We start from the raw sequence: 13,000 nt of genomic DNA, 5'->3' as shown, positions 1-13,000 counted from the left end.
ATCTCAGTTTCAAATTACCTGCCTTTGGCCCCATGGACCAGATCATGTCACATAATTTTGGAATTCTTGAAGTTATGTACTTGGTCTTGACAGTGCAATTACTATTAAAAATGGTTCAAATGTTTATATACATTTCATACTCAAGGATGCAAGTTTTTAGGCATTTGCCTGATTTTAGGCATTAAATTGCTACTCCAAATTTTCAATTTTTTATTTATTTATTTTCAGCCTGTTTGAGGCTTTATAGCCCAAATTTATGCAGTTTTCCCTGCATTTTCTTATAAAATCTCTCTGCATAATAACACATGGTGTCTATTTGTTTCAGAATCTGATTCAGTCAGCTGTGGACGGCTACAACGTCTGCATCTTCGCCTATGGTCAGACTGGATCAGGGAAAACATTCACAATGATTGGTGACAAGGAGCAGAAATTCCCTGGAATCGCACCCAGAGCCTTTAATCGTATATTTGATGTGATGGAGGAAAGCAAGTGAGTACCGTGCTGACAGGCTTTGCTAATTGGCGGGATTAAATCATTGTATGTGTACAATGGCTCTTGTACCCATGACATTCAATTTCATTCAGGGGTCACACATTGATATGTGACATCAAGTGTACAAGTGCAGCATACACAGACAAAAATGGAATCATTTTCATTGTTTAACCCTAACGCCCCAGTTGCTTTTTGGTGAGGGGGAAGGAAAGAAGGAGGAAGAAAGAAGAAGAAGAGAAATCTTTTTTCTTGGGTGCGGTTTTGAGCCCCCGACCCTTCGGGTGCCACACCCATGCACGGGCCTACCTTGCCATGGGGGTGTGGCTTGCCCGGCCAAGCTTTCTGTTGCCATATGACTGTTCGCATGATGACGCAAAAGCATCACATGGGATACCTGCTTGTGCCTACGCTTTCTGAATTGAGGTTTTTTTATGTTTGGTACGGTTAGGGTTAATGTAAACATATAGGAGGAAAATTAAGGTGTTATTAGCCCTAACGACCCAGTTGCTTTTTAGTGAGTGGGAAGGAAAGGAGTAAAGAAAGAAAGAAGAAGAAGAGAAAACTTTTTTTCTCGGGTGCGGTTTTGAACCCCGACCCTTCGGGTGCCATGCCTGTGCACAGGCCTACCTTGCCATGGGGGTGTAGCTTGCCCGGCCAAGCTTTCCGTCGCCATATGACTGTTCGCATGATGATGCAATAGCATCACGTGGGATACCTGCTTGTGCCTACGCTTTCTGAATTGAGGTTTTTTGATGTTTGGTACAGTTAGGGTTAATAGATAACATATCATAATAACATAAAGAGAAAAGAAAATCTTATGCATGTTTAAAAGTTTTATACTAGAGTGTTTTTTGTCTAGTGCAAACGAGGGAGCTATTTGGCATGCACCTCATTGTGGCGTCTTTAAACACACACACATGTATGATAGCACTTTGAGTGAAGGCTCATGTTTCAAGCTGTGGACAATAAAATTTCCTCTGACATCATTAACTTCAAAAAAAAAAAAAAAAGTTATGATCAATGTTGCTTGCAAAGGCTAAGTTGTTTCATCAAAAGTTGATTGCAGTTTAATTAGAATATTAATCCTGGTTACAATTAGAATATTAATCCTGGCTACCAATTGTATATTATTGCTTACATTGTATTTCTTAGCTTAAAGTTGATCAACATTCCTTATTTAGTTGTGTTTGTGGTGATTTATTCTTATTTTTAAACATTATTGTTTACCATTTTCGTGGTGATATTTCAGATCCAAGTTTTCCTTCAAAGTGTCCACCTACATGCTGGAGTTGTACAACGAGAAGTTGATAGATTTGTATGCACCACATGGCAAAGAGGTAAGAAAGTGGACTGCTTGAGTCTTCATATTTCAAAACTGACCAAAACATGTAATTTTGATGCCAGTATTATCAGTGAGCCACTGACTTTCTCAAAACTGGTATTGTTATGATGAAAAAAACACCAATTGGTTGGAAGCTTACGTACGTACATGCGTATTTTGCTCGCCACAGTATTGAATCGTGCGCGTAAAGATAAACACGCTGAGTGTATACGCACGCATACAGGGGTGGTTTATCGGCACGCTTGCGGCGCAACCACGAAAAGGCATTGACGTCACTACCAAACTTGAGGTGCACCAAATTATAGTTGCAGGCTCAAATAGTTTGTTTCAAATTGTTTGTTCAAATAGTTTATTTGTTTATTTATTCGTTTGTTTGTTCATTCCTCCATTTATATTTTTAAAACATGTACAGTCTATACAATGTGTGCAATAGTGGATCATGATGATGTGCAATAAATTAGTAAAACCTTATGTTTGTAAATGGGGGAGGGGGAAATAGCAGGCAGGAGAATGTAAAAGTTGTGCTTTTGACATGTCATACAACACCTATTTTCCTTTATGCTTGTATACCGTATATCCTCGAATAGTCGCTCCTGGGGCGTTGCATTTTCCAAAACGGGGGCATTTATTAGAGGTCATTTTTAGAATGATAATTTCCATTAAAATCACCAGGTAAGCTTAAAACTCACGCTGAAATGACGAACTATGAACTTCGGAACGATGACTTCCGATTCACTTCCGGGTTTACGATCAGACTTTTGCTAAAATTAACGATCGGAGATACAGTAATTCCAGTAAAGATTTTTGTTGAACAAATCCAAAATGTTATAATTACGTTTCTCAGATGGTTTACAAACTCACGATTCTAAACAAGACTTGAAAACAGTTTTGTTTATAAAGTACATTGTGGGCCCCTTAACAAGCAAATGGAACACAAACAGTGCGACACAAGCACATCATTGAATTTTTCAAGTGTCATAACTTTATTTTTGTTATTGTATTTTAGCCTGCCAAATTAGACATCAAGAAGGATCAAAAAGGTCTGGTGTTCATCAATGGCTCTGTGGTACAAGAGGCAACCAGCGCTAAAGAACTCTATGGCTTGTTTGATTCTGGCTCTCTCAATCGCCATGTTGCCTCAACAAGTAAGTATATCATTTAATCCCCTGAGCACTACCTGCTGATCTAACATTGCCTCTGATTGGTCAATTACATGATATCTTCACTTTAATCACCAATCAGAATGGAACTTTGCAAATAATTCACCCCAATTTTTTTTTGTGGTGAAATTATTCTAACAATGTTGCTGATTGGGCCAATTGATAATGAAAACTTCTTTTTGCCCAATGTAAAATGATTGATACTTATACTGTGTTTCGGAGAAGAACAGCAGTTCCTTGCTCGGCTTGACGCGAGTGCCCTGTTAATGAGTGCCGCGCCGACCAACTATTTGACACCCAATTGGCCAATCAGATCATGTGTCTGTTGCTATGACTGTCAGACGATTGATTCAGCCAATCAGAACCCCACTTCCGTATATTTACGCTCTGCCGCTCTCAAAATGTAAACAAGTGCCGTTCTTCTCTTCTTTGACAAAAACTATAAAAAAACTAAAGAATTTCCTTTGCACCCTAACAATAAAACTATCATTGTCCCTAACCCTAAATTATAACTCGAAATCACAATCATAATCCTAAATGTGAAGCATATTCTGTAGCTATGTAGAAATGTAAGAATTGGCATACAATTTACCCCATGTTTAAAACCTATTCTATATAACCCAATCCCATGAAAGATTATCATGCTGCATTTCTTCCCATACAAGCATCAATGTAAGACCATTATATAAGGCATAACATCTTTTTGAAAGAGGAAACCAATATTTTTATGTGATTCATCATTTCCTCACTATGTTATGATAATAAAATCATATTCCAAAGTCATCATCTGGACTATCCTTGTGGGCCTTACCTGTGATGGGTGTTTTTGATTATATAAAGCATAGAGCTTCATGTCAAAAAAATTTACCCAACTAGACACAGATCTTGAAATCATAGCAAGTCATGTGTTCAGCAACGTTTGCAAAAACGAATATCAAGATGGTCCAGGTTAGCACAAAGTGGATGAGTAGTCACAAGTAGATAATAGAAAACCACTGTAGGCCTAAATATTGTTCATAAAGTAGTCTATTTGGCAACAAGCAGCTTTAAGTTAAGAAACATCCAATTACACTTTGTTCAACCTATAAATGATGAGACTCATGACATGGTAGATTGATATAGAATGACGCAGCACCTAAGCTAAGGGCAATATGCATAAAGTGTAACTGGCATGCACTTTTGTGAATTTATGTGAGCGTAAGTTGGGATTTTATTGATTAGCGAAGTAACAAAAAAACTAAGAATTTTCACCACTTGCCGGTTAATCAAAGTATAGATTCTCCAACAAGGAAAATGATGTGGGTGCTGTGTCATTCTACATAAATCCAAAATTTATTTATTTATTATTATTTTATTACATGTACTATGTCACCATTAGTACTATATTGACCAGAGATTTGGGATAATAAAGATGTGTTTGGTTATTCGTTAAAAGCCAAATGATGAAAAACACATGTTCCCGTTATTGCTGTCCATCATGAACAGTATTTGATTACCTGTGGTTTGTCACTACATCTTAGTCATTTTGAAAGTATTTACACTTTTGTTTCCTGCCAACAGAGATGAACTCAGAGAGTAGTCGTTCTCATTTAGTTATTGGTATCATCATTGAGAGCACTAACTTGTCAACAGGAACAGTAGTGAAAGGCAAACTAAGTCTGGTAGATTTGGCGGGTAGTGAGAGGGCTGCCAAGACAGGTGCTACAGCTGAACAACTAAAGGTAACTTAATAAATCCATTTAAAATCCTCAATTAAACTGAAGTCATTGGTATTGTTGAAGACCCAAATGAATTATTAACTTTATCAATAAGTAGTAAAGTTGTGCTTGAGCAATGCTCACAGACCAAAGTGCCCGTCTCGTTTTACTCAGCATTTAGGTCAGACATCCCTGGATTTGTTGTGGGGGTTGCCACTCCTGCCACACAACAAGTCTGTTTTACTTTCCCACCACTACCCGTCCCAGCACTATATATGCCGGTAAAAAAAATCGGATCTTAATTTGTATTATGCCGTAAAATTTGAAATTTGCAAGATGGCCGGGAAATTTGCAAGATGGCCGGGAATTACTTTGTAGAAATGGTCATACCGGCACATACCACAAAATAATATTGGTCTCAATTTCGGGTGTCTAGTATAACAATAGTCCCTTTTTAGGTAAATTTCTGTATTTTTTTTTAAAAGTACCACAAATGTGATTAAGGGTAGACAAGGTATTGTTGGTCGAAGCAACCAAAAAACCAATTTTCATTATCAAGATCCATATATTATTGAAAAATAACACATTGATGTTTTGCAAAACTTCATTCTACAAATCCTATACCTTGAAAACTTGCTTAATGTATTGTTGTTAATGAGTTATGTACGTTTTACAGCCATGTTTACAACACATATATCTGTGATATTTGAATTCTTCTACACGTTCGCTATGAAATGAGCAATGCAATTTTTGCCAAAGCTCACTACCATTCGCAAGATGCTGTGAACGACCAAATCGCAACAGTTTAAAATAGTTAATAACCTTAACTGAAGCCCAAATTTCTAAATAAATTTTGAAATTTTGTAAAAAGTTTTGTGAAATTAGTACACAAATCTTGGCCTCAGGTACAAAAATGGGTCAAATTTTCTTGAAAATTAGTATAGATGTTGGGTTCACTTTCAGATTCTTAAAGGCACATCCCTACCCAAGCTTGAGTACTCCTTCCCAGATCATGAGTGCAAATAACCTTTTTTTAATTTTTTTAATAAAATGTTTTTTGAACAACTCATTTTGTCATTTTAGGAAGCCAACTCTATAAACAAATCTCTGAGTGCGTTGGGTGATGTCATCTCAGCGTTATCCAGTGAGCAGTCTTTCATCCCATATCGTAACAACAAACTAACCATGCTGATGCAGGATTCATTGGGAGGAAATGCTAAGACCCTTATGTTTGTCAACATCTCACCAGCTGATTATAATGCTGAAGAAACCATCATATCTTTAACGTAAGTCATCAAGTTTTATGAACAATTTACTTTCAAAATGGCGTCTTCAGTGTACCATCAATTAAAATTGTAATTTTTAGGGGAAAGGGGATTCTAAAATTAATGTCTGGCAAAAAACTGGAAGCAAACAAAAAAAGGAAGCAAATCAAAGAATATGTTGAGGTTACTGACTGCGCATTAGATGTTTTGAAGGCATTGTAAAAAATCTTAATATTTTGCTTTTTGAACAGATGTTCTAAGGCCCAAGCAAAATGTATAGATTTTTCACAGTACCCAAGAAATAAGTTATGCAAAGTCCATTTATACCATCTGTTCTGGATAATATTATCATCAAGGCTCCTGTTAGCCTTCAAAATCGCTGCGTCCAATCGGACGCACAACTGTAAAACCTGGTCGGGAAATGCGCATCCCACATAAGTTTTGTGCGTCCGTACATATTAATGTGTTTGGCAAACGGGGAATACAATTTTACAAAGCCTGCAGGTATTGCATCGCATTACATCGCAGTTTTATGCAAATATTTGACTATTTCCTTCCATTTTCCTGATGAGATTTTAAAGATTTATGTAAATATTATTGTCAGTAACAAATTACGTGAATGCAAACTTGCTGACACTGTACGATAGTTTAGAAAGTTATATTTTTGCTCTTGTGTTTGAGCGAAAGCTTATAGTTGTTCACACATTGTTTTGTTTGTAATTTTATGATAGATATGCATCTAGAGTGAAGCTGATTACTAATGATGCCTCCAAGAATGCTGATAACAAAGAAATTGCCAGGCTGAAAAAGGTATGGATGTTTGTTTGATATCGACTGGTTTATATATATCACCAAAGCATGACATGCCCAATGTTTCAGTGTCACATGTATCAACTTTACTCCACACATATTGTTTCTGTTTAATTAAAAGCATCTATACTCTGATCAGCTCGTAATAGGCGGGACTCATAACATCGTGGATTGATATAGAAAGGCGTATACACAGCTGGGGGCAGCACCTACGCGAACTGCGCTTTGCATATTGCATGAATGATGCACGCTTTAATGAATTTACGCGAGCGTAAGTTTGGACTTTATTGACTCGTGCAGTAACAAAAACCGAATAATTCCCGCCTATAACGAGCTGATCATAGTATATTAAGTTTAGAGATCTTCTGTTCAAAATAGCAATTAGCAAAATTTGACATAAAAGATGTAGGGCTATGAATTTAGTAAATGAAATTTTTTTGTTACTTATAGTGTGTTTTTGTTTTGTTTTTGCAAAGTTGGCAATTTGTTGAGGAGTAGCCTTGTGTACACAAAATATCCATCCATGTCTTTGATCCCCCATGTAATGTGCAATAAAATAGTTTGAATAACACACCCAAATGCTATCAAATATCCAGAGATTATATTAATGATGAATCATGTACAGTGCAAAAATACAACATGTATTTAACTTGCCAAATCAATTATATGCAAGATGTATAAAAGAATAGAGAGATTGCAATTTCCAAACGTATGTATCGAACGTTCATGGAATCTATTCAAAACAACTCTCCTGTGACAGAATTTGGAATAGATTCCACATACGTTCGATGCTATGTTTATAAATCTCAATCTCTCTATTAGCTCATAAAAACATGACTTGCAAAAGGTATTACTGTGAAAGCAAAACATTTAGTAAGTACAAATTTGGGTGTGAACTTTCTTTCATTAATCAGCAAGGTGTTTAGGGATATCTTCAAATCCTAACTACCGGCACTCTGGTAGAAGCGATGGTTTAACCCTGTTCTAAACAATGGAAACCAGAGCCAATCGTCAGTTCTGCCAGTCAACAAGTGATTGGCTTTTGATGCCATCCTGTACCAATCAAGCACCTTATAAAACCAAGTAACCAAACTATGAAGTGTCTGACCAGGGGCATTAATTACATTGATCCATTTTGAAACATGCAGTAAAAGTTTTAAAAAGTTTCCAGCTTGTTCTAGGTGCAAGTGAAAACAGAAAAATAAATGTTACCTGCTCTCACGAAATGGACATACACATAAAGTCGCAAGTTGGTTGATTTGAGACCTGGCTGCTAAATTGATGTTCTTTGTTTACTGCGCACCTGTACCAACTAATAGTAGGCTACAAAGGATATAATGAATACTGGCTTGATGAATGCATGCCACAGAGGACATACTATAAACTTGTGCAGGTGTGCATCAAATAAAGAATATCAACTCAGCAGCAGCCAAGAGGTATCCTAACTCCAAAATTTAGGCTCATTTCGTGGGAGCAGGTCACAACTGTCCTGCTGAAGCTATACACCCCTTTTAAAGCACCTGTCTTACACTGGCCAGCCCAAGTTAACATGGTGGTTTTTTTAATAACTGTTTTGACCTTTCGTCTTTTATTTACAGGTAATTCAGAAGCTGAAGGCCGGAGAAGAAGTGGATGAAGATGCAGCCGAGTAAATACATTTGCTTGTTTGCAAGAAGTATATTGTGCTTACAATAGCAAGCAATAGATAAACCCCCTGTTACATTTGCTTGTTTGCAATAAGTGTATTGTGCTTACAATAGCAAGCAATAGATGAACCCCCTGTTACATTTGCTTGTTTGCAATAAGTGTATTGTGCTTACAATAGCAAGCAATAGATGAACCCCCTGTTACATTTGCTTGTTTGCAATAAGTGTATTGTGCTTACAATAGCAAGCAATAGATAAACCCCCTGGATGCACTATGATTGTTATGCTAGCTTCTGTGCTAATTAGGCATAGGTGTCACTGCTTCGCTTAGGGATGAAATCAAAACTCGACCAGCGGTTGACTGGCGGTTCCACTCGGTTGCCATTGTTTAGAACAATAGCAACCAGATGGAACCGGCGATCAACCGCCTGTCGAGTTTTGATTTCATCCCTTACACCCCAGTGTAAATGGCAACTCAGTGAAGTTTGTAATTGTTTAGAATTTGACCAGAGAAGGCAGACTCCTAGACTGACGCCCCTCAGTCGTTAATGTTCTGTGTTGGCAACAGACTGAGAAAATTATATGTTAAGTTTGGGAAAATTACATGTTAATTTTGTGTCAGACTTAACCCCCAGAACTAGGGAAGAGTACATCGGCACACAATACTGTCACAATGGCATGCAAAGACACAGGTGTCTCAGAAGCCACACTGTGGTTCGTACATGAATATTTTGTCAAGTTGGGAACTTTTTGTGCGCTATGTTTTCAGTCATCACTAACAGCCATAACACAAATAGCATGTGCAGATGATGGATTCAGTCTAGACAGATTCCACAATGTTTGCATGTTTATCTTTGCAAGGATAATTATAGCTGGGTAATTTTGCCTGCACTTGGCAAACTTGATTTTTGAGGGACGTTTTGGTGCCCCGATGTGATAATCAAATGTTGGGATTTGTCACAGCTTGTAGTTTAGTCCACCTCCTCCAGTCCAGTTCTATGATTTGCATTATATTGTATTGCTTGTTCTGTAGTATGTCTAGCTTGAAGTTCAAAGTATGTCACAATTATACCATTTTTCACCCTGATGTGGCAGTGACGTCAACGCGTTGTGAGCAGCTGTTTCGTTGTGCATCTATGCGGCGTCTTTAAACGCATGCGTGTGTGCACCAGCACTTTGAACGAATGCTAGCGATTTGAGGCTGCACCCAATGAAAAGAGCACTGACGTCAGGGCAAAAATGGTATAGATATTGTACATGCTCAGTGATTGCTTACAGATTATAGTTTAATAAATGTGACCACATGTTGGGAGTGAAATTTGGCCAAAATAATGCACACATACTGAGATGCTGATGCATCCAATGCATGACCCCAACAGGGAGGAGTGAATTAGATGCATGCATCAGCATCTCAGTACAAATGCATTATTTTGTATATTTCTCAAGCAACTAGTGATACGCATAAATTTATTTCATACATGAGAATAAAGTGTTGGCAAATGTGAGCAAATTATTAATGCATCAACCCGCAAAAAAAAAAATGAATGTGTCTGAAAGCACTGCACATATAATGCGGAATGCATGCCCGTTTTGCTCTAATTGGTTCTTGCTATCTAAGAGTGTATGAATGCATGTTTAATAGGTACTTTTGAACATGGGTGTACTTGAACAACAGAAGCCGAGGAACCAATGGCTGTAACTTTGCAGCCAGTTTGGTACAATTGCAAGACTGGCTTGTAGCTATGTAGCCTGCAGAGTGAGACACCAGAATGCTAAGTTAAGTATATGCTCTTATAGGGCTGATAACTTACTTAACGTTACTATGGCTATACCGAAAATATTAATTTCTTGATCCTGGAAGTATGAACGTACTGCGTGTACTGCGTAATGTCGCAAGTTTAGTGGAATGACACAAAAGAGCGATTGATTGTGCACGCACAGGAAATGCAGCGATACCCAAAGCGTGTGTGGTAGGCGTTGTATGCTTGACGCAATTGTCATTGCATGCCGATTGAGCTCTCAGGATCAAGAAACTATTATTTTAGCTATATTATAAAAAAGCAAATATTTAATGTGCATTTGTATACAGCATGCATTGTGCTTATAACCAAAGAGATAGGGAAATAAATGGCATGCAACTTCCAAGTAACGAATCACAAGCTAGCAAACTCATGTTGATGGACTTGCAGAGGGCATGTTTTGAGAAAAATACTTAATAAATTATACTACAAAATCTATTCTCAGGGTTTTTTATCACAACTGGCATACCATTGAATTCCGTCTGCAAGCATATATGCCTCTAAATGGGTTTTTGTTTGACGAAAGAGACGACAGGCAGACACCATCATTATTTGAAGTTAGAGCAACTATATTACTGATACAGCTGTACAAACACATTATTGAAAGACCAATCTATTGCGATGTTTTTGTGTAGAGTGTCTGCCTTTTGTCAAAAAAACCTTGTTTAGAAGCATATATGCTTGCAGACGGACTTCTTTGTATGTATGTTGGTCGCATCACATACTGATTTATTTGACGCAACACAATATTTTCACATACAGAGCTAAGTTTAATACCATGTGAAACAGCATCACTCAAATGATTACTCAATTGAAAGTTTTAATTTTGGTGAAAAATTTACATGTCAATCTTTCAAGTAACATTGTTGAACATGGTATTAAACTTCTAGCTCTGTATGTGAGGCAATTGTGCATATTTATAGCTCTGTAAATTATGAGACCAACAAATATTGATAAGTTAGTGTTAAGTTTTGGGTGTCAAAATTAAATTGATGTATGTCCCTCTAATAAGTAATCTTATGTTGATTATAAGTGGCGCAAGTTGTAGTTGCTTGACCAGTATCAGTGTGTGGAAAGTGATATATAGCTATCATATGTATGCAGGTATGTGTATGTATTTTGTTATCAAGTTTATAATACTGTGAAATCATGATGTGTAATCACTATGCTTGTGTCTTTATATTTTGCTTACATGTATATAATAATTTTTACCCTGATGTGACAGTGGCATAAACATGTTGAGGCAGCTGTTTCTCACGCACATCTATGCGGCGTGTTTAAGCGTGTGCGTGCGTGTGCACGCCAACACTTTGGGCGTCCACTAGCCACTTGAAGCTGCGCCTAATGACATGCGCACTGACATCACTGCCACGTCAGGGTGAAAAATGGTATAGTTGCAAGCGTCTTATTTGTAGCAATTTTCAGGGTATTATATTATAAATTCTATTACCCCCACGACCCATTATTCAAAATCGCGTACTGTGATTTGTTGAAACGCGTCACGTGACAGACCATTAATTAGCGATAAAGTGTCAAGGGCAACGAACTTTATGTTTTTCTATCATCACAGCGCACAGCAGAGCGCACAGCACACCTGCTTATGTAGGGGAGAATGGAATGTCAGGGGTGTGTTATTGTATGTGCATACCTGCTTATAGGGGGAATTGAATATTAGGTTGTGTTATTGGAATGTGCATACGCTTTGGCTACTCGTATGCGATCCACCTTGAGGTAAACAACTTGAAATATTTGGGCAAAAAATTTGATATTTTCTCTTTAAATCACACTATTTTGTGGTAACAGAATAGAAATAAAGGGTGCAGCATTATCCTTTACGCAAATAATGTGTCCTCGGCAGTAAAACGTTTAAATAATGGGTTCGGCCGCGCCTCACCCATTATTTACGTTTTTACTGCCTCAGACACATTATTTTCGTGTAAAGGATCATGCATTACCCTTTATTTCTTAATGAGAAATACTTTCAATAATGAACAAGGATATATGAGTGTTAAAAAACACAAGTTGTCAACAGGTTCTCCAAATTTGATTAACCTCAAGTTTGGTAGTGACGTAGGTGCATTTTCACTGGTCAGTATCGAATCGTGCATATAAAGATAATTGCGCAGAGGATACACACACATACAAGGGCAGTTTGCAGCAAAGTTTTGACGTCACTACTGTAATTGAGGTAAACCAAAGTATAGTAATGTTTCAAATTGCAAACAACTTACACTGCATCACTTATTGTTTTTCTGATTTGTATATATTTTTCTGCCCAAAGTCTGCTCAGTTTGGATAGCTTCTACTCATTTGGAGGTGAAGCATGTGAACAGTATGATGTAAGTAGTCCTAATTGGTTTGGGACTACCTATAACAGGTAATTAATTGTGGTACATAAATTGCCACCCTAATACAACTTTCTATTGCCATGTGGATGTACACCACTGAGGTAGAGTCAAAGAGTACCGACTACGCCATGTTGGAATGTCGTTCATGGAGGCAAATTAATGTACCTCTGGATTATTTTGCTATGCATCTGGCAAACTTCAATTCAAATGTTCTGTGTGTAATACGTTGTGCCAAAACATGTGCTAAACCCTTCAAACCTTGGTAACGCTCAAGCTTACAGATGTAAATTATCTCACCAATAAATGCCGGAGTTGCATTATCTGCCCTCCATTGAGTGACTAACCAAAATGCAAGATGGTGCATTTACCATAATGAAAGACAGAGATAAAGACTAAATCACGTCTGATATCATCTGTCAATCAAATTCTCTACAATCCTTG

The 13,000-nt window shown here is 37.4% G+C and overlaps 1 protein-coding gene across 1 annotated transcript in view; it reads left to right on the top strand.

Moving 5' to 3' along the window:
* Positions 1 to 12,055, top strand: part of LOC140159495 (uncharacterized) — a 78,291-nt gene extending 66,236 nt beyond the window's left edge. The window contains exons 27-33 of the mRNA XM_072182984.1: positions 326 to 489; positions 1,742 to 1,829; positions 2,841 to 2,979; positions 4,555 to 4,715; positions 5,775 to 5,977; positions 6,688 to 6,766; positions 8,365 to 12,055. Of these exons, the coding sequence (XP_072039085.1) occupies positions 326 to 489; positions 1,742 to 1,829; positions 2,841 to 2,979; positions 4,555 to 4,715; positions 5,775 to 5,977; positions 6,688 to 6,766; positions 8,365 to 8,418 (888 nt within the window). The 3' untranslated portion in view covers positions 8,419 to 12,055. The remainder of the gene's footprint in view (positions 1 to 325; positions 490 to 1,741; positions 1,830 to 2,840; positions 2,980 to 4,554; positions 4,716 to 5,774; positions 5,978 to 6,687; positions 6,767 to 8,364) is intronic.
* Positions 12,056 to 13,000: the final 945 nt, after the last annotated feature.

This window comes from Amphiura filiformis, chromosome 8, assembly GCF_039555335.1.
Source record: "Amphiura filiformis chromosome 8, Afil_fr2py, whole genome shotgun sequence".
Classification (NCBI taxonomy): Eukaryota; Metazoa; Echinodermata; class Ophiuroidea; order Amphilepidida; family Amphiuridae; genus Amphiura; species Amphiura filiformis.
This window is presented reverse-complemented; position numbering and strand designations above follow the sequence as displayed.